This window comes from Miniopterus schreibersii (genome assembly GCF_964146895.1).
Source record: "Miniopterus schreibersii genome assembly, chromosome: 9".
Lineage (NCBI taxonomy): Eukaryota > Metazoa > Chordata > Mammalia > Chiroptera > Miniopteridae > Miniopterus > Miniopterus schreibersii.
Window position 1 is genome coordinate 1,374,569 of NC_138118.1, and position 21,954 is coordinate 1,396,522.

The 21,954-nt window shown below is 44.3% G+C and overlaps 1 protein-coding gene across 2 annotated transcripts in view; it reads right to left on the bottom strand.

Moving 5' to 3' along the window:
• The window catches only part of RBM33 (RNA binding motif protein 33), an 87,620-nt gene extending 68,821 nt beyond the window's left edge, over nt 1–18,799 (bottom strand). For both annotated transcript variants that reach the window (XM_081147440.1, XM_081147439.1), the window contains exons 1-5: nt 18,220–18,799; nt 6,477–6,555; nt 4,588–4,636; nt 3,554–3,630; nt 1,375–1,687 (exon numbers count right to left, since the gene is read on the bottom strand). In XM_081147440.1, coding sequence (XP_081003566.1) covers nt 1,375–1,687; nt 3,554–3,630; nt 4,588–4,636; nt 6,477–6,555; nt 18,220–18,262 — 561 coding nt within the window. In that variant the 5' untranslated portion in view covers nt 18,263–18,799. The remainder of the gene's footprint in view (nt 1–1,374; nt 1,688–3,553; nt 3,631–4,587; nt 4,637–6,476; nt 6,556–18,219) is intronic.
• Between the last annotated feature and the right edge of the window lie 3,155 nt (nt 18,800–21,954).

A 21,954-nucleotide genomic window follows, 5' to 3' on the forward strand; every position in this document is an offset into this window, starting at 1 on the left:
ATCACCTTACTGATGATTACTAGTAAGAATAAAATGCTACAACTAGGAAATCAGTAGGCACAATTTTTAAAGAGCGTGGCTTAACTTTTTAAGAAGCATTCTAAGTAGTGTCCCACATTAACCTGGTGTACAAACACATCAGGAAAGCAGAGGGCACCTGCCCATACTCGGGAAGGATGACCAAGACAAATCACTACAGGTTTAGCAAAGAACAAGTACCCAGGATGCCTTTTCTGTGCCTCTGTTTACCAAAACTTCAGTTTTCATTACTATACCTACTGAAAGGAAAGCATTCAAAAAGAAGCAAGTCTTAAAAATAACTACAGAGATACGTAAACACAATTATGACTGGAACTAAGTATTCTAAGATTCCGCATAAACAAACCCTCTTTGAAATTATATACATATATACATATATATATATATATATATATATATATATATATATATATATATATATATATCTCATTGGCCAAAATCCAGCAACTTTTGCACTTTTCTCAAATGCAAGCTTCCTCTGAATGAGAACGTGAGGATAGGGCAGAGCTCCCCCACCACGGAGCTGTGGACAGCCCAAAACTCTGCACCACCACCACCACAGCCCTAGTTTACCATGCACCTCAGTGCAATCCCAGTGTCCTGAGAACCCCAAGATCCTACTGCAGCCATGGAGATCACATCCTTCCGCGTGATCTTGTTAAGAGTTTGTTTCAAAAACAAGTCTCTTTTAATGATGAATCACTAAGGACAGATGAGCAACCTTTCGCTAGCACTGTTTTCTCTGTGGATATTCAACTTAAAAAAAAAGCTGTATGAAAATCATCTTTCTGAAATAAAAATCAGTACAATCTCCGCTTCCAGATTGCAGATAACGAATTCCTATGACATTCCCTAAAATAACCTCCCATCTCTTTATTCCTGTTTGGACAGCTCTCGGCACAGAAAGGATGAATGAACAGGACATCAATCACTGTGGAATATTAGCACCTTAAAGATGTCTTTAGCAGGTCAATAATCTTTTCACCTTAGGAGGACTTTATCAGATCGTGTCTAAAGCCCGGATAAAAGCTCTGCATTAAGTACTTCCAACAATTGACAGTGTATCTCCACCACACAAAGCTGTTTTCTTCCTGAGGGTGCAATCCTCAAGGTCACAATTCTGCACAGCCTTCCAGGATGACAAAGGAGCATTACCTCCGCCAAACAAGCTGTCAACACAAACTTTGTCACAGCTCAGATAAAGAAACTGGCAGACAGCGATAATAAGGTCTAATTTCCCGCCCTCCCCAGGGAAGGAAATACATTTCAAATCAGTCTAGAAACCTGTGCCCTGGCAGCCAGGTTATCTTTGGCGTACAAAGGAGAAGGACTCACTGTGAATTCATCTAAAGGCTCATTGATCTCGATGTCCAGCACCTCGTCATTGTACAGCTGCTCCTCCTCTGGCTCTTCCACATACTCCATGTGGTCCTCTGTCAGCTCGGCATCCTGGCCTTCGTACTGTCCTTCCTCTGGGTACTCGTGAGCGTACAGTTCAGACGCATCGGACTTGTGATAAACCAGTTCATCCTCTCCTTGCTCATACTCAGATTCCTGCTCCCCAGACTGGTCGTTAGTGCTGTCAGCCAGTTCGTATGATGAGACCATGCCAGATGTGTTTTCCAGACTAATTGTGACACCCTGAGAACTAGAGGGCAAAAATACAGAGGAAGGTGCCAATCAATCAGAATGGAGCCCAAAACCAAATCACATATCAGTTAACTGTTGCAAGGACAAACCTTGACTGGAGAAGTTATTCCAGTTCTTACAAATACACACACTCCAACAATGACTGAAAACAGAGCCCGTGTGCTGTGCTGAGCCAGCACCCCACACTCAATGGGACAGCATGCCCACTATCAGCAGCTGCAGGTTACATGAGCAAGAGAATCAGATCAACCATTTGGGAAAACAGGTCTGACTTGACTGGCAAACGCTGAAGTCTGAATGTTTAAGTGCAAATAAAGTGTGTTTCATTCTAACTACCAGAATGGAAAGGACGGCATGTTTTCTAAGATTTCCAAGTAAAAACTGGAGTATTACCCTATAAAGAGAAAGTCAAAGATGGAATTATAAGAACAATTTATTTTCTTTTTCAAAATCAATGGTGCAAATCATAAACTCCTATTTAAAAATCAAAATATTAAACATGTGTATTAAAACTACATTTTAATGTTCAAATAAACAAAATTTATCCTAGTCACAAATAGGAAAAAACTAGTTCGTAATTTCTGAGTAACATACCAGGGGTTTTAAAACTGCAAAAAAAAAATCATTCTACCTATTAAGTCACAAAAGCTAAATACCATTTTAAGTATAATATACACTTAAAAGTAAGATTTTGCAGATAAATAAGTCCCACGTATTAAGTACCCAATCCTAACAAAACACTGAATACGCCACATAGACATCGTGTGGCTCAAAAACTCCAAAAGTCTGCTCCTTAACATTCAAAAAAAAATTTTTTTAATCCTCACTCGAGGATTTTTCCATTGATTTTTTTTTTTAGGGGGGGAGGAAGAGAGAGAAAGAGAGAGAAACATCAATGTGTGAGAGACACAGTGATTGGTTGCCTCCCACACACCCTGACCAGGGCCAGGGACCGAGCCTGTAACTGAGGTACCTGCCCTTGGCCAGAATTGAAACCGGAACCCTTTAGTCCGTGTGCCGACACTCTAACTACTGAGCCAAACCCGCTAGGGCTCCAAAGGTCTCTGGTCAAGGGCAACCCCCAATGTGACAGCTGGTGTGTAGAGGAGAAGGCTTTGGGAGGTGCTTAAGTCATGTGGTTTGAGCTTCATGATGGAATTAGTTCCCTTATATAAAGGATCCCAGAAAGCCCCTCACCTCTTCCACCACGTGAGAACACAGGGAGAAGGCACCATCTGTGAACCAGAAAGCGGGTCCTCACCAGAACCTTGACCGAGCTAGCACTTTGGCCTTGGACTTCCCAGCCCCCAGAACTGTGAGAAATAAATTTCTGCTGTTTATAAGCTACCCAGTTTATGGTATTTTATTATAGCAGCCCAAATAGACTAAAACAATTATATTCAGATAGTCAACTGGAGCCTAAAGTACAGACCAAAGGAATTTCAAAAATGGCAAGTCCCAAACAGGAAACAGCTAGGTATAAGCAAAAACTGTCCATGAGAAAACAAAAGCAGCAAACTGCAACAAACAAGATGACAAGTCCAGAGTCATTGCTCCATCCAGATACAGGAATTCTTTAAAAGAGTGGTGCATACCTGTACTGAGCCTTTCTATAACCTGCACTCAGCAGAACCCACAGAGGTCAATAAATGCAAGGCCAACACAGACTTTAAACAGTTGATCTACTTATAGAAAAATATATATGGCTTTCACATCAGTTACATTAATATCCCACTTAGAATATAATCATATGTTAAAGATATAATACCACATTAAGTTATCTCCATTATAATTATCAATGACAAACAGTTCTTACCAACTTAGTTAAATGAAGACCACTTTAAGGAGCTAACGTTTTGAGTACCTGAAATTCTCGTCGTCTTCATTATCACTTTGTAAAAGATCATCGTTCAGCTCTTCATCTGACAAATCCGACTGATTCTAATTAAAATAAGAGATCTACTTAATGCGTGTCACTTCTACAAAAAGACTTCTTACGAAAGTACAAAATTATGTTGACTGGATTGTTTCTAACTTAGTTTTTAAACACTTGCCATTCAGAAAGTTTTCTCAGTTTAATATAACAGTGACAAAACAAGAAATCCCACATATAGCAAACTCACACCCCAGACTAATTTTTAGATGCACAGTCAAGTAAGTATAGAAACAATAAGCATAATGACCATATTTACTCTAATTCTAACAGAAAAGGAAAGTCTTTTGGTGGCATCCAACAAAAATTTTTCTTACACACAAAAAAGAATGGTATCCTTAAGATTTTACTAAATTTAACACTGTTAGTATCCAAAACCTAAAGACTTTTTAAAGAAAAAAAGTGAAATTTTAGAAATAAGCAGATTTTAGATAACTGGATCACCAAATTGAAATGATAAGGGATTAAAATAAAAGTATGGTTTGTCCAATAGAGATGGCATGTGAAAATAAACTGACTACTCCAGTCCTCACTGCTGTTCCTGATGCCGTGTGCACTCATCATGTCAGTACACAGAAGCAGCTGGTGACTCTGTCAACTGGTCATGTTTCTACAGTTCCAGGTTAAATATACACCAGTATCTTAGAGGGGTGGGCAGGGGGGAACTTCACACTTTCCTTCCCTATTAAAATAATTTTGTATGGTATATATAAATTACCATTCCCCCTCCCAAAAGACAATCAAAGCCCCACACACAAACATTAGGGAAAAAGACTTAAGAAAAGGAAGACTTGGTTTTCTACTTAAAGATGAAGCAAATGAATAAGTAGTCTTTTCTTAGCATTTTATAGGTTATAAAAATAGGTTTTACTGCTTGAGTTATAAGTTATCAGAGAATTTATTCCTATATTTTCAGTGTAATTAAATGACTACCATTTAGTTTCAGAAAGACCTGTTTTTCTTACCTTTTTGCCAGACAGCAAATCTTCTCCAAGTAAGTCATCTTCCAGTTCACTGGGGAGAAGAGACAAACCAATGTATCACCCTATTACACTGAAGCCTGTAGGTGCTGGGAATCTACCAGGACTCTGGGGCTTGGGTACTTTCACCTTACATTTGCTATACTCTCCCTTCTTTATTAATAATGAACTTATTTTCAAACATTTAGGAAACATTGGTCCTCTTAAGTATGAGAGGCTATGCTATGGGAGGTGGCTCTTACTAGACCTCTAAGCTTAGTTTCTCACCTCAACATGGGATCTTTCGCTTTTTTTTTTGGACTTGGTTCAGTAATCAGTAAAACAATAAAATATATAGTAATATCTGTGCTTTCTCCTACCTTTAAAAATCTACAAGACATAGGAAAAGATGCCCAACATCATTAACTAGGAAAATTAAAAAGCAAAACCACTGAGAATTTGACATTCATCAAACTGCAAAAACTGAAAAAATTAAAACGTGGAACAATAATGTTGCTGACGACATACAAGGACATCGTTAACAACTGAGGGAGTTATTTCTGTGCGACACGGAAGGCCTATCAGTCATCTGCAGTCTTCTGTTAGCATGTTTATGTTCTGAATGATGGGAGCAGGCTTCCTCACACTACAGAGACCCTTAGCAGACCTACAAGGGCATGTCAGAGTTTTGTGCTAGTCTTGCAGATATATATTTTATATCTTAATAAAAAAGAATAAACAAAACCATACAGGGAAAGATTAAGATATTCACATTACTTAGAAAAACCTATTTAGAGACTGTGTATTGTTCAAGGGAACACAGTCCACAGACTGGGAGGAAATCTCTACAAGCACAAAAAATAAATTTCCCAAAGCACAAAGAATCCCTAAAATCAACAAGGAGAAGATAACCCAAAAGAAAAACAGACATAGATGTGAAAAAATAGCTGACAGAAGAGAAAATCCAAATGATGAGTAAACTGCTAAAATACACTTTATATTTTATTCAGCTCCCCAGGAGAGTCTTCTAAACAAAACCAGTTATCACTACTTCCCGGTAAAACCACTTCTTTTACAGGTGACTGACTGTGTTCTAAGCTCTGAGTAACTTCTTATAGGTTAAGAGTCACTGGAGAGTACTGAACTTTATAAAGGCTGTGAGAAGTAGTTTCCAATGCAGAGTATTCCATGAAACTTCTGGGACACCCTAGTTTTCCAACAGGAATCGGGCCTCGTTTTACAGCATTGCTGTTCTTTAGTCTACCTTTATATTAAACTTTCTGACAGCAATCCAAAGTCATTTTCACATTTTCAACACAGTATTGAAAATGGTAAGATGTGTAAACAGAACTCCACCCCCAGCTTCCATCCTGTGGACTTCTCCCAGTACACATCCCTCTGCCCGGTGCCCAGCTACTCATCGGAAGCACTACACTGAACTGACATCTATCATTACTGGGGACTGCCCTTATACTTCCAGTGTGTGTGTGCCTGTGCGTGTGTGTGTGCATCCTAAAAAGATACAACATATTTTCATCTTCACTAGGATTCAGGGAAATGCAAATTTAAAATACATATTAAAATGGCAAAAATTTTAGTCTACCAAGTATTGGATAGGATGTGGACACAGGGACTCTTGCGGACGAGTACTCCAACAACAACTCTGGGTGTCCACCAGGTCAATACCATCAACGTATAGAAACACAGAGAGATATCAGAAAACCAGTATCCCGCTGGCCACCCAGCACAGGCCTGCAGTGCCCGCCCTTGCTTTCCAGCCCATTTGGGAAGAGCCTCAGGCAACCAACACACTGTTTTCAGAGAAGATCTCTGCACAGCCAAGTGGAAGAATGAGATAAACCAGCGTGGACTCCGACACGAGAAGGTGTCTGTACCTGTCCCAGTCCTCATCCGCAGCCCTTCTCCTCCAGGACCGCTCTGCACCAGGCTTGTCAAATTGATCAAAGTCATCATCTGTGAAGGAGAGGCCATAAAGTCAGTCTTCCAAAATTAAAACACATCCACATATTCAAATACTGACACAACCTTTCTTTTGAGGATCCCTGGTATGACATTTTAAAATACAAAAGTTCCATATATAACTCTTACAAATACTTTAGCCATTTTTAATAATTAAAAAACTTTAAAGTACAAAGCTACTCAAAGAAAATCAATTTAGTGAACATCATTAGGCATGAAAAAACACTAATAAAACAGGTTTTTTTAATCATAAAGTTTAACAAAATACTCTTTATAAAAGAATGGTTTCTGAGTATATATTTTTACTACAACTACACAAAAGGAAAAAGTTGCTGACTTGCTAATAGTTATAATACTTTTTGTAATCTTTACATTCTTCCAAATGAATCATAGAGAACAAAGACCCTCGTTGAGGGAGTCATTAGAACAGTGTAGAGAACTGCTCAACAGCGGGAACACGACACAAACATACAATGCATCCTGAACAAGGCAGGGGTTGCGGCACCAAAACCCACCCATGCCCATGCAGTCGAAAATCCATGTATAACTCTGGCCTCTGCCAAAACTTAACAGTCATCCTTGGTACCCATGGGAGGCTGGTTCCAGAAACCCTGAGAATACCACAATCCACAGACGCTCAAGTCTCTCCTATAAAAAGGCCTAGCACAATGCATAGATAAGAGTCTGTCCTCTGCATCTGCAGATTCCCAACCACAAACCAAAAATACTGTTTTTGATCCATGGTCGGTTGAATCTGTGCTAGGGATTCAGACTGCCAACTACACATTTATCAAAAAAAGTCCGTATATGTGTATCCGTGCAGTTCAAACCATGTTGTTCCAGGGTCAATTGTACTTTTAAATTCTCCAGTAGCCAAATTTAAAAGGTAAAAAAGCATGAAACTTTAACAAGTGAAACTTAAAAACATTTTATTTAACCCAGAATATCCAAAAAATACCACCATAGCATGTAATCAGTGCAAAAAATATTAGTATTTTACATTTTCCCCCATACTAAACATATATTTTGCACACACAGCATGCTCCACATCTCTCTTTTTTTTTAATCCTCAGGGGAGAATGTTTTTTTAATTGATTTTAGAGAGAAAGGGAGGGAGAGAAAGAGACAGAAACATCGATATGAGTGAGGAACGTCCATCAGCTGCCTCCCATACATTCCCTGACCAGGGACTGGGGACTGAATCCACAGTCTGGGTATGTGCCCTGACCAGTAATCGAGCGTATGACCCTTCAGTGCACATGACAACACTCCAACCAACTAAGCCACACCAACCAGGGCTCATACCTTATTTTTAAATTTACTTTTATTATTTGGAAAAGCAAAGACCTGAAATTAAAGTTTTTCATCTCAGATGCACACACATGCAGCAAAGAGACCTGAGAAGCACCAGCACACAGATACCTCCCCAGAAAGTCCACCTAGGGAGCCAGGGGATATAAACACCAACAGAGACCCTGCAATGTTTCTAGCCTGGGGCTGGAATTAACCAAAGAAGTTCTTACTAAGTAATAATACATCAATTCCTACTACATGCTACCGAACAGGACAGGTGCTTTATAGACCCAGGAACGGAAGACGTTAAAGACAGAGTCCTTGAGGAGTTGGCTCCCAGGAGAGCATGAGGAGCTCCAACCCCTGGCCTGGGAAACTGGCCAAACTGTTTTTAATGAAATGACTATTTAGAGTCTCTGGAATTGACCCTAAAGGCATACATCAAATGAAAAACAATTATTCAAGAAATTAATTAAGGTGAACTAGACATTCACAGATAAACAAAAACAGAAAAAGACAAATTCTAAAGAAACTATGATTAAAAAACCAAAGCAGGGCATGATGATAATATTGCATCAAATAGAAAAATTATTAACAAGAACCAAAAGAAAATTCTGGAATTGAAAAATACCTGAATGAAAAACTCACTAGGGGGCTCACCAGTATATATGAACTGGGAGAAGAACCCATGAACTTGAAAATAGATCAACAGAGACTGTCCAGTCCAAAACGCAGGTGCACACAGAACACTGTGCAGCATGCACGTGAGGCCTTAAAACAATTCTTAATAAATTTTAAAAGGTCAAAATCATGCAAAGCATAGTCTGTAAAATAAAATTAGAAATCAATAAAAAAGAAAAACTGGAAAATTCACAAATACATGGAAATTAAACAGCACACACTTCATCAACTAACAAGTCAAAGAAGAACTAACTAGGGAAATGGGAAATGCTTTGAGACAAACGAGCACAGGAGGCAGCAAAACTGGTACTTGGAGGGAAATTTATGGCTGTAAATTTTTTCCTAATTACTAAATGTAAGCAACTAATTCAAGTTTTGTGGTTTTTTTAATCTGCAGGTCATACTTTGACAAGCAGCCAAAGTATGACCTGTGAGAAAAGCAAACAGAATCAAAATACCTATTTTCACTGCTTTCCCTTCTACCTCCTGCTGGACTTCAGGTCAATGCCACATATTTTACACTTATTTTCTAAAGGGTTTCTATGTTCCTTTTCCTTCCCCCACCAGATTATATACTTCCTGAAAATGGGGAGCATTCCCTATCTATGAAAACATGAACAAAAAGTTTTGCTTATGGCTTCACATTAGTAGACTGTGAAGGAATTAATACTTAGTCACAATCAGCCTTGGCAGATAGTGCTAATAAATTACAGCACCCAATTCTGCTGAAGCCAGAAAACCCTACACCAAGCTAGCTAATAACAATCACCTACAAACACTGCTTAAAATTGTAAAATCCTTGGCCCCATCCTGATCTGATTTGGTGGGCTCTATTTTTTTATTTTTAAAACTTCCCAGTAATTCTGATAGACAGCTAGGGTTGGAAATCCCTGTGGCCTGAATCAAAAGCTATCAATCAGAGCAGACCCTCCAGAAGAAAACCTAACTGCCATCTTGCCACATAAATACTTTCTGGAGTGAGTTAAATCCCACAAAAGTCAAAATTAGAGGCCAGGGTCATGCAAAAATAATTAAAATAAATACTTCTCCAAAAGAGACACCCCCCCATAACATATCCAAAAGAAAAAGGCTATAAAATTATTCCAAAATAAGGAAGTGCAAATTAAGCAACAAAAACACAGACTCAAACTGAGGCCATGAAACCTGTTCCCTTTATTTATTCAATGATTATTTCTTGAGCACTTAATGTATTCCAGGCATCATTCTACACACCTGACATACAGGGGAGTCCAAGACAACAAAAACCTCTACCCTCCAGTAGGTTGCCGTCTAACAGGGAGAGACAAACAGTAACCCCAATACATACATATGTAATCTAACTTAAGGTCTTTACTGGGAAAATAGAACAGGAGAGTAAAGATAGAAAGTGAGGAGGGACGTGAGTGGGACCTAGATGTGGTTGCTTTATGCAGGTGCAGTCGGCTCTCCCAGGCAGCTCTGGCTGGAAATGCAGGGAGCTGGAACAGCTGGTGAAGGGGGCTATTTACAATAAAGGTGTGTTTGTTTTTTAATGTGGAAGCACACTGACCACGTGTAGGTGTACACACTGAAGAGATAAGTGATTCCAGGGGAGGGTGAAGAAAGGTGGGAATAACTACTGGGAGTGAGGGGCTTAGAAGGCAAAGAGCTGGGACTCTGAGCTTGGAGTGACTTATTGGAAAGTGAAGAGAAGTTTGTGTTGAAAAGGCAAGTGGAGGCCTCTATTTTCTGAAAAAGAAAGCAATCTCATCTCCTGACACAGAGTGAACAGGGAAAGTTGTAAAAGCAGCGCAGTGAGATATCGCTACAGCAGCAGGTGGGAAGAGGGAAACATACAATTCCCAAAAGAAGTTAGGGTGGTGGCAAACGTGGGCAACCCTGAGCTTGGACAAAGGCATGTAAAGCAAAGGAAAGACCACACCTAATGAAGCAAAAGCAAGAACATCCTCTCTCTCCCCCAGAATATAAGACAAGAACCTCGTGCCTCTCTTTATTCTTCTCACATTTTCTGCAGTCATTTCTCTTCTGTCCTCCATAGACAGACCCTTTTTCGTATCTGTCATTCTCAGCAGAAGCACGAGAACAAACTGTGTCCACATTAGCCCAGGGTTCTCAAGGAAGAGCAGTGCATTCCTGAAGAACCTGGAACTTGGATTAGAATCTTTAAAGATTAGCTTGGAACACGGTTCTAGCAACTGTCTAGTCCAAGGGTGAGGAAACTACAGTCCTGGCCACCTGTTTCTGTCCAGATTTGGCCAGTGACTGTTTACATACATAAGTGTCTACTGGAACATGGCATGCCAATTCAATACGTACTGCCTACAGCTGCTTTCAAGCCGCATGGGCAGAGGAACTGCAACAGAAGCCATGTGACCCACAGAGCCCACTTTGGGCCAATACAAAGTTTGCCAATCTTTGCTCTAGTCCAGCGATTTTCTCATCTCATGGCACAAATAAACTAATTACTAAAATTCTACACAACACCAAAAGATACATTTTTTGCCAATCTGACAAAAATAGGTATAATTTTGATTGACTTCAAAAAATAATTAGCCCTGGCTGGTTTGGCTCAGTAGTTAGGGCGTCGGCCCGTGGACTGAAGGGTCTCGGGTTCAATTCCAGTCAAGGGCATGTACTCGGTTGCAGGCTTGACTGGGGCGTGTGCAGCAGGCAACCAACCCATGTGTCTCTCTCACATCAATGTTTCTGTCTCCTTCTCTCTCCCCCCTCTACTCTCTCTGAAAAGCAATGGGAAAGATATCCTCAGGTGAGGAATAAAGTAAGATAAATACACTTTTTTGCTCCAAAGTGACTTTTTAAAATATCAGATACCTGTATTTGTACATAAAGATTTCTGGTATCAAGAATTAACCAACCAGATGCAACCTTATGCAACGTGACCAATAAGATGCAACTCTATGACCTATATATTTATGGTTCGAGACAGGGCGTTCATATTGATGGCTACTGTTGTTAGCTGCTGTCATTTTTTTATTTGACAACCTAAGGGAAAAGAGGTCAGTGTGCTGACTAAATAGGAATAATCTGACAAAAATAGGTATAATGTAAAACAGTGCATGTGTGAAAAATTCTCCCAGCACATAGGTTGAAAATCGCTGCTCTAGCCTCAAGGTTTTCATCCTCCTTTCTTTTGCCTCAACACCATTCTCATGTATTCTAAATCCCTCCGTATCTTACTGTTTAGAGATCCAGACCCTTTAAATAGAGCTAGAAAAAAGGATCGGGGCAATATTCGAGAACTTTGAAATAAGCTATTAGCCCCACAGAACAACTTTAAATTCTGGGTGGTCAAGCAAAATTTCCAAAAAGAGCCCTCCACATCATGTTGCTTGAAAAGTAACTTATCATTGTTTTAAAACCTCTCATAGGGCCCCTGGACAGGTCGCCCCTGCATGAACTTCAGGTTTTGTTTATGCAGTGTAGTGCACAGGCTATGTTTGTCTTGCAACTGACTTTCCTCTTCCTGCGTTGGGGAATCAACGGCAGCAGGAGGCCTGACAGACAGCAAGGCTCTGCCACCCAACATGGAAGCTGTCCCAGCTGGACCGAGCTCCTGGTCATCCTTGGCAGCCTGAAGAGGATGTGCTGTCTGAGCCTGGCCAGCTGAGTGTTCCCACCATGACTTAGGATCTACAGGAAGTGAAGACCATCCCTCTTTTTAAAAAATGAATGCTTCTAAAATACTAAAGACCAGCCCCTGAACTGGTGAAGTTTAAGAAATGGACCAAGCCCTTCCAGCCATCTTTTTCCTCCCACAGACCGAGTGACAGTGGTGTTTGCTGTGGTCACTGTGCTCCTGAGGTGGGGAAGAGAAAGTCAGCAACGCACTTCCCAGGGACTCCTTCCCTGCTGCTGAGTTAGTCTCAGGGCAAGGTACTCAGGAGGCTTGAGCCACAACCACTACAGCTGTCCTCCGGAGGCAAAGGCAGGACACACACACACAGCGAAGGGAGGCTCTCAGAGGTCAGGGAGCTCTTGCAAACCAGGTGCAGCATCTGGGCTTGTAGGATCTGTGACAGTCAGCGGTGGCTTCTCAAGTCTCAATACCATCAAAAGTCAGCTCCTCCAGGGCTGCAGAATGAGCTTCCCTACGTCCTCAGTCACAAGGACTTGCAGGCAAGGTCCTGGCATCAGGCTGGCATAAACAGAGAAGGTTTTCCTGAGCACCGCACCTCCAGCCCTTCCAGGAGTTGTAGAAGCCTGATTCCTGTATTAAAACCCCCCAAACCTGGAATGCGTAGCACAGCTCCTGTTCTCCTGACTGACAAAACCCAAATAATGCCAGCACCACCGACGAGCTGAACACAGGTCCACTCTACTCCAAGTTAGCATTTTCACATTCGTTTTCTCATTTAATCCATCCCAAATCCTCCTCTGACAGATGTGAAAACTAAGACTAACCAGAATTAATAAATAGCAAACCCAGGTTTCAACTCAGATCTACCAAGTACAAAGCTCTTGAATTTATTTAGGAAGCAACCTCGGTAACACAGCCTCTGATTTCCTATGTCAAAATATTACCGAGCAGTCAGGACTTCCTCAAATTTAGGTAGGAAGATCAATTACACAGGGTATCTACTAAATCACGCAGACAGAACCACTCTGACATACAGGCTGCAATCTAGTGGCCTACAAGACATATGCTCTCTTTGAATTATGTTTTTTTAAATTATTATTAATCAACTTAGTTGCCAATATTTTAAAAGCCAAATTATATGTAAGTACAGAGTTCCATTTTCTCTCGAAAAAGACGGAAAATATCAAAGTATCTAGAACAGTGGACCCAAATTTACCATAGTTAAATCAGCTGAAGATGAACAGCAATTGGCCAAACAGGAAGAAGATTCCCAAGTTTGTAAGAAAAGTAGCGAGAGAGGGAGTGGCAGCAGAGCCTCCTGGGAGAAGGAACTGCAGGGCCTCGCTTCTCCAGTCTGTTCTCCTCATCTTTTACTTGATTATGAACTACCAAGGTACCTATCCTTCCAAAAGAATCTCAAGGAACTGTCTCACTATTCTTAAGGGTTTTTTAAATATAGATCAGTCAAAACCCAATCATGAGTTTCACAAGGTGAGAACAGAGAAAATGAAAGGCAGAAAAACAACAGTAAGAAAATTGCACAGAACTGAGGGATGAGTATTTCCAGACTAAAGCATCGACCAAACGCACGGCATAATAAAGACAAAAAGACCTATGCCAATGACATTTTGGAACACGGGAGGAGGAAAAAACCGTCACACAGAAATAAAGAACTGTCATCAGACTTCTCAACAGAACTGGACAGAACACACACAGTAATACAACCAAAAATCTAAGGAATATGCATTCAAATCTACAGTTCTAGACCTAACAAATCATCACTCAACTACAAAAATAAAGTAAGAATTTGTTCAGAGATACACGGGTCTCAAAAAATTTACCTTCAACACACCCATTCTTAAGAAGCTAAAGTGTTTTATTTTATGTTAATTATTTTGAAATAGAGCACAGAATAATTTTTCCAGAGAAATTTATCAGCATTATCAGTGAATTTAAAAACCTAAACAGACAATAATGACAGAAGGAACTGAAAAGTAACTTAAAGAGGAACCAGACCAAACAGGCTTTACAGACTAGAGTTCTTTCAACATTTAACAAAGAGATCTTTACACTGTCCCAAAAACTTCACACTCATTCTAGGAAGCTACGTATCTAGTAAAAAACAGGATAGCACATGTGCACAAGTACAAAGGAAGACAACTATAAAGCACTCTCTCACAACCCTAAATCAACCCTAAAATGAAATCAACAATACAGCAAAAAGAACTAAACATGCAGAGCAAGGTTTTGAATCCAAGAACATGGGGCTGGTTCAGCTTTGGAAGTCTATCAATACATTACACTACACTAACAGGTGAAAGAAAGGGCCTCATCAATCATCTCAATAAAGGCAGAGAAAGCATCTGGTAAAATTAAAAACCCAACTCAAAAAACAAATTTTCTTAGCTAAACAAAAATATCAGAAACCTACAGCAAACACCATACTCAACAGCAAGAATACTCATTAAACTCAGGACAAGATGGCAAAACAAAGACACCTACCATCACCCGAATTATTCAACATTACAGTGCAGGGCCTGATAGTGAATGCTTCCGGGCAAATATAAGAAAAAGAAATGAGATACAAATATTAGAACAGAAGACACTGCAGATATGACTGTCAAACTAGAAAATCTAAAGCACCAAACTATTAAAACAAGATTCTAATAAGCCATGTGTATGTATATAATTCAATTACCAAAAAATCCCACAAAACTTTCCTACAGATCAGTAACAAATTTGAGAATGTAACAGGATAAACAAAACTATACCATCCACAATAAAAACAAATATAAAATATCTAGGAATTGAACAAACAAAAAAATGAAAGAACTATAAAAAAGAAAACTGTACTAATGTAAGTTCCATTCAAGAAGGAATCTGTGTGGTTTGTCGGGTATGCATCCAAACTCTTAGGTAAATGCCTGGCACAGAGTAGATATTCAATGAACCGGTGGTATATGACTGATAGACAAAAAAGAACTTGACAAAGACATTCTTACTATTGGATGAAAAAACCCATATGGTAAAAACACCAATCACTCCCAAGTTATGTTAATAAACCCAATACAATCCTAATAAAAATTTCAGACTTCTTTATAGAACGTGAATGAAGATTCTGAAGTTCATTCTTTAAAAAATGCAAAGGGCTAATCAAGAAATTTCTTTACTCTGGCCGGTGTGGCTCAGCAGTTGAGCATCAACCTATGATCCAGGAGACCGCGGTTCAATTCCTGCCCGGTCAGGACACATGCCTGGGTTGTGGGCTGGATCCCCAGCAGGGAGTGTGCAGGAGGCAGCCGATCAATAATTCTTTCTCATCACTGATGTTTCTCTCTCTCTCTCCCTCTCTTCCTCTCTCTGAAATCAATAAAAATATATATGCTAAAAAAAATTTCTTTAAAAGAACATGCTGTTTAATAAACACACAATGAAGCAATAATTTTTAAAAATTATAAATGTGAACCTAATGTATTAAAAAGGTGAAGTCAATAAATCATATTAGAACTGTGAGAAGCCCCAAATTCACACCACACCCAAAATAAAATCCCATATGGAATAAAAGATAAATGAAATATTAAAAAGCAGCCCTAGCCTGTTTGGCTCAATGGTTAGAGTGTCAGACTGCGGACTGAAGGATCTCAGGTTCAATTGGGTCAAGGGCATGTACCCTGGTTGCAGGCTCCATCCCCTGCCCAGTCCAGGGGCCGGGCCCATGGAGGAGGCAACCAATCGATGTCTCTCTCTCACATCGATGTTTCTCTCCCCCTTCACTCTCTCTGAAAAGCAATGGAAAGAATATCCGTAGGTGAGGATTTAAAAAAAAGGGGGGGGCATAGGAGCATAAAATATTAAAGCATACAGGAACTCTTGGCATGGCAACACCATTATGAAAAAAAACTTGTATGAAACAATTTCACTAGAGATGGAAATATAAGTTACAACACTGAGGCTATTTTTCTGTCTCGAGATTATAAAAAATATAAAAAACCCTTTGAAAATGTATGGGATATGGGGTGCTCTCATACATTACTGATGGAGAGGATAACGGGGTACCAGCCATTCTGAGGACAAGTTGACAACAGCTATCAAAATTGTAAACATATGTAATTTGCACTTGCAGCATTATCTATCCTCCAGAAGGACCTCAGCACACCAACCCGTCTGCAGATGTCTGGTGCCGCATTTTCCACAGCGGTGAAAACGGAGAAAGACCGAAACGGTTCAACAACGGGGGTCCAAAACGCGCCCCTACCGCAGACGCGGGAGCTCCCGGCCTACCCTGAAGTGCACGAGGCGACCGCGCCACCGCATGCCACGCAGACCACGCGAGGCCGCCGCCTGGAAATGTGCACGGCGTCGAGCCAAACGGGGCTCCCGGAGACGGCGGGCGTTTCACTCCTGACTCGCTCGCGTGGCAAACGCTCGCTGAACGGACAGCCCCGGCCGGGGCCGCGGGACACAGGGCTCCGAAGAGGGAGGCTGCTCCCGTCCGCGTGGGGCCGGGCTGGCGGACCCCGGGGAAGGGAGATTACAAAGCAGAGCAGAGCACTAAATAGCGCCCCCAACGGGAGTTAAGCGTCTGGAGAAAACCCAGAGCCAGAAAACCTCAGGGCAGGGAGGGAGGCAGGGAGGCCCGCAGGAGGCGGCGGACATACTTGACACCGACCTAAAGCCAGGGCCGCCGCCCGGCGGGAGCACGGCCAGGGCAGGGGGTGCTGGCCGGCCGGCTGGGCTTTTTTAACCCTCCCCCGAGGATACTTTCTCCACTGAATTTGAGAGAGGGCGGGAGGGAGAGAGAAGCGAGGATGGGAGAGGGACACGTGGGCCGGTGGCCTCCCCCACACACCCGACGGGGCCTGGGCCGGAACCTGCGCCCCAGGTGCGTGTCCTTGCCGGGAACCGAGCCCCTGGGCCTTCGGGCCCGCAGGCCGGCGCGCTGACCACCGAGCCGCACCGGCCAGGGCAGGGGGACCCTTGAGGGACAGCGAGCGGGAACGGAAGCGGAAGCAGCGATTCCCACACTTCCGGCCGCGGCAGCCGCGCCGAGGACACCGGGAAGCTTCGGACGCCTGGGTCCCACTCGCCGGCCTCTCCCGCTGCGGAGTCAGAAGTCCAGGAGCCCGAGGGGCTGCGCGCGGACCGGGCTACCAGGCCCAGCTCTGAGACCCCCCCAAAAAACACACACAACGCACCACTGGCCCCCCGGCCGGCGCAAGTGAGGAAGGGAGAACCACGGGTTTCAAAGCTGGACTCGGAAGATTGAACACGCAAACATAAAATAAAAAGTAAAATAATAAAATAAAGTAATAAATAAAATAGTAAAATAAATAAAATAATAAAATAAAATCCTGACTTCAAAGGGGCAAGCAGCGGATCCCGTCGCCAAAGGTTCTGACCCCTCGGCCAAGACGCCAGGCTGGGTGGGTGACACGGCCGAAGGGAGGCCCCGGACACGACGCGCGTGGGGTCTGCTGTTTCCATGGCGACCGGGCCTCCCCGGAGCCCGCCGACGGGTCTCCTCCGTCAAACTTCCCATTATCCTTAAAAAGTCTCTTCAGAGTCTTATCCGGTTTTGACCCGCGTTTAAAAATTAAAAAACAAAACAAAGGACAACTCAATCGATAAAACGCGGCTTCGCCAGAAAGCGCCTTTCTGAGGGGCGGGGGCGGGCGTCCCGTCACAGCCGCCGCCGCTCGCCGAGGAGGCGGCCGGGCCCGAGCGGCCGCCCGGGGCCCGCTCGCTCCGTGGCGACGCCGACACGAACCGCTACCCGGCCCCCACCGGGCGGGCGGGCGGGCGGGCGGTCCCCTGAAAACACGCCCGGGAGGTGACCTTCGGGAGCGCGGCCGTGTCCCCGGGCCCCTCGCGAGGGTGGCCTCCAGCTCCGCTCCGTCCCGGGCTCCACACCCACCCGACGGCCGGGCCCCGCGGCGACACCCCCGCCCTCCAGGGGCAGGCCGGCCGCCCCCCATCCCCGCCGCCGCTCCCCGGGCTGGAGGGGGCTCCGTGCGGGGACACGACGACGGCGGCGGGGCCCGCGGGGGCCGCGGGGACGCGACCGGCCCGGCGGGCGGCTCACGTACCTGCAGCGCCGGCTCCTCCGCCCGCTCCCAGCGCGGCCGCCATGCTGCCGCTGCGCCCGGCTTCAGCCTCGCCCCGCCGCGCCAGCTGGGGGCCCGGAGGCCGGCGGGCGGCGGGCCGGGACGGGCGACGCGACGAGCGAGGCGGCGGGTCCCGGCGGCTCGGCCCTGCCCGTCCGCAGGAAGAAAACAACAAACTACCGCAACATGGCCGCCGCCTCGCCGCCGCCGCGGTGCACGCCGGGAGGACGGCGGCCGGAAGGCGCGGCGCGGGCCCGCCCCTCGGAGGCCGCGGCGCCCCCGAGCCTCTTCCTCCGAGGGCGGGAAAGACACGGACGGGCGGACGGGCGGGGTCCCCGCTCGGATCTACAAACCCCAACGTGTAAAGCGGGGCCGCGGGGGAGGCTGCCGGCGGTACTTTGGTCCTCGGCTCTGTCGTAAGCGCTTTGCAGCAGTGGGAGCGCTGTGCTTTACGGCAGGCGGGTCTCCCGTTGACGGCGGGAACGAGTAGGCCGCGCGTACGGCGGCGGGGCCCGAGTTTCGTTTCAGCGTCTGGACAGGGAGGCGGGAGCCGGGGCGGGAGGAACTGCGGCTGGGACGGATACGAAGGGAGAGCGCGGTCCGGCGCCCCGTCCGTCAGTCCGGCCGAGCGTGGCCGCGCATGCGCGCGGCTGAGTCTTCGCCCCCGCGCATGCGCACCGCCGGGTCTGCGCTGGGGCAGGTGCAGCGCTGGTGGAGCAGGTGCGCGGGCCCCGGTGCACCTGCCCTGCTCTCGGCGCCGTCCTGAGACCCGGTTAGATACCGGGTTTTAAGTGAGAGCCGGCGTTTGCATTTCTGAGCAGCTCCTGAAACGGGGCGGTTATAAGTGACATGAAATAAAGGGGAGTGGACCAGGCAGTGATCAGGGAAAGCTGAGAGCTCCTCGGCATCAGGCGCCCAAAGAAGGCTCGTCTGAGTCGGCAGCGGGGAGCGGGGGGTGCGGGGGTGAGCACCATCGGGTCTGCAAATACACACAAGCTGCACGCGTTGATGCCGCCACAGTGAGCGTGGGGGTGACGGGGAAAGGAGAGGGTCCTTTTAAATAGAAAGAAGGCTGCGCAGAGGCTCAGAGACGTCAGGTGACTTGTGTGATGGAGACCTGGAAGCGGACCCTGCGGCGGTGGGAGTGTTGGGATGCGCTGGAAAAGTATGCAAGAGCCAGAAGGCATTTTTCTGCAGCTATAGGGAGTTCGGGACGGTTTTAAGAACAGAAGTCCCATTGTAAGATTTGGGTTTTAGAAAGAGGCTCTGACAACACGAGAGAGAATGGGCAGCAAGGAGAGGCGCGAACTGGAGGTGTTCACGCCAGCTAATGACAATGGCAACAGTCCCTGCAGGAGATAGGTCCCTGGATGGATAGAGAGAGGGGCGGGTGAGGAAACAATGTAGCAAGTGTTAATGGTGGCGACAAAGAACAAACAAAAACTCAGAGACAACCGTGTGGTGGTTACCACAGGGCAAGGGGGTAGAGGGAGGTAGAAAGGGGTAAAGGGGATTAAATATATGGGGACAGAAGGAGATTTGACTTTGGGTGGTGAACACACAATACAAGATACAAACGATGTATTAGAATTGTATACCTGAAACGGATGTAATTTGATTAACCAATGTCACCCCCAACAAATTTAATTTAAATTTTTTAAAGGAAGAGTTTAAATTTTTAAACTTGACTTTTTAAAATCAATCTTTTTCAAATATTGGATTAAGAAGGGATATATCCTGGGCAAGCCGTTCCAAATCCAATACATCCAGTTTGTGTGGTGGGTGGGTAGCAGATACACTTAAAGGAATTTCAGAAATAGAGTAGAATGGCCAAAAAACAGAAAAGGAATGATAGAATCTCGGTGGCCGAAAGAATGTTTACTTTGAAACTTTTCCAACTTTTATATATATTTGAAATTTTTAATAATAAAACATTTGAAAAAATTAGTATTCCTGGTTTTATAACTAATGTAATACTCATCTAAAATTTTTTAAATTGTTTTAAAACAACTTAGTTTGATTCAGCTACATGTAATCTCTACAAAATAACAATATGCTTAGCAAGCAAAGTCAAATAACTGTCTCCATCACAAAGAACATGAACACACCCAGACTTTTTTTTTAATTGATTTTTAGAGGGAAGAGGGAGGGAGAGAAACATTGACCTGAGAGGGAAACATCCATCAGCTGCATCCTGCATATGACCCAACCGGGGATCAAACCTGCAATCCGGGCATGCGCCCTGACCAGGAATAGAACCGCCGACCTTTCGGTGCACGAGACATTGTTCAACCAGCTGAGCCACGCCGGCCAGGGCTAGCACACGCAGATTTAAAATGGCTTGCACACCTAATTACTTTCCCTTATTTTTTGAACTATGGAGGTTGGAATTCTTAACTCAGGAGATTTTTTCAGGATGGTTCCACTGGTGACCTCCAGAAGGATGCTTCAAAAAAGCAAATTCACAAAGCTGAAACCACCTCATAGATACTTTGTCACCCTGTTATACTTCAGGAAAGACATGTATCTCAATTACAAACCACCTGAAACTAAGTTTCCCTAAGACTAGAGCCTCTAAACTTTTTTGATCCAGCACCCATTGGAAAAACATTTGAGCATAGACACCAAATATTTGAAGATCCTAATAAATTATTGTGAGTAAAGGTTTAATAAACCCATTTTTCCTCTCTACCGACAAATATCCTTTTGGGCTGACTTTCTTCTACCTGGCTCTAGAAACCTGAGGAAGGTGGAATGTCAACTGTGTTATAAAATAACATTGTTTGTGTCACAAATGCCCCCTGGCTGCTGCTGAACTGCTTCTGGCTTGAGAGGATTGAATAACCTCTAGACACCTGTCAGGAAGCCATACCCTTAGGCTCTCTTTTACCTGAGTGTGCAGATCTAATAAACTCAGGTAACCATTATAAGAAGTATTCGTTCCCCTGGGTGAAGGGTTTCTAAGCCAGAGCAGCTCCCACACCCTAATCTTCTTGCACCTGAGTTGCATCTCGGGCGCCAAATAGCAGCTCGTATGAGCGGAGCTCATGCACACCTGGATGGTCGGCAGCGAAGGGCACCCCACACTGTCCTGCTAGCGCGAGGGGTTCTTGTCCGTCTTCCTGAATGAAGCCGCTGCCAATGTGACATCGTATGAATGTAAATGCCAGACCCGAGTAGACCTCCCAGTGAGCGCTTATGATTTCACACGCATCCTGCTGAAAATGTAACAGCTCGGCTTTGCTTATAGTTCAAAGGGAACCCAGGAGCTTTCCTCTTCTGTCAATATGATGGGCTGGAAATTCAGACCTGCGAGCAGCGCCCGCCTGTGGTGTAAGCCACTCAGGTCTACAGCGGTCAGATTACCGTTTTCCAAAATTACTCAAGTGAGTTCTTTTCCTGCCCACCGTTGTTTATTTGTAATACAGTCACGGTCTCGGGTTCTGTTTGTAGTTCGCTGGGGTTCCTCCCTCATCTTTACTGATTGATTGACATGTGAAAACTCTGCTTGGCTCTAAAGTCAGAGCTATAGGAAGGGTGGACCCCGAGAGGGATCCCTCCCTCTCCCTGACCCCTGTGCCCACTCCCCTCTCTCCCCCTCACACTCCACCATCCCCTGTCGGTAACGATCTCATTTGTTCTGATTTCTCCTTCCTGAGTTTCTTTTTTGTTTGGGGTTTTTTTGCACACATGATCAGATAACTCACATTTTTTATT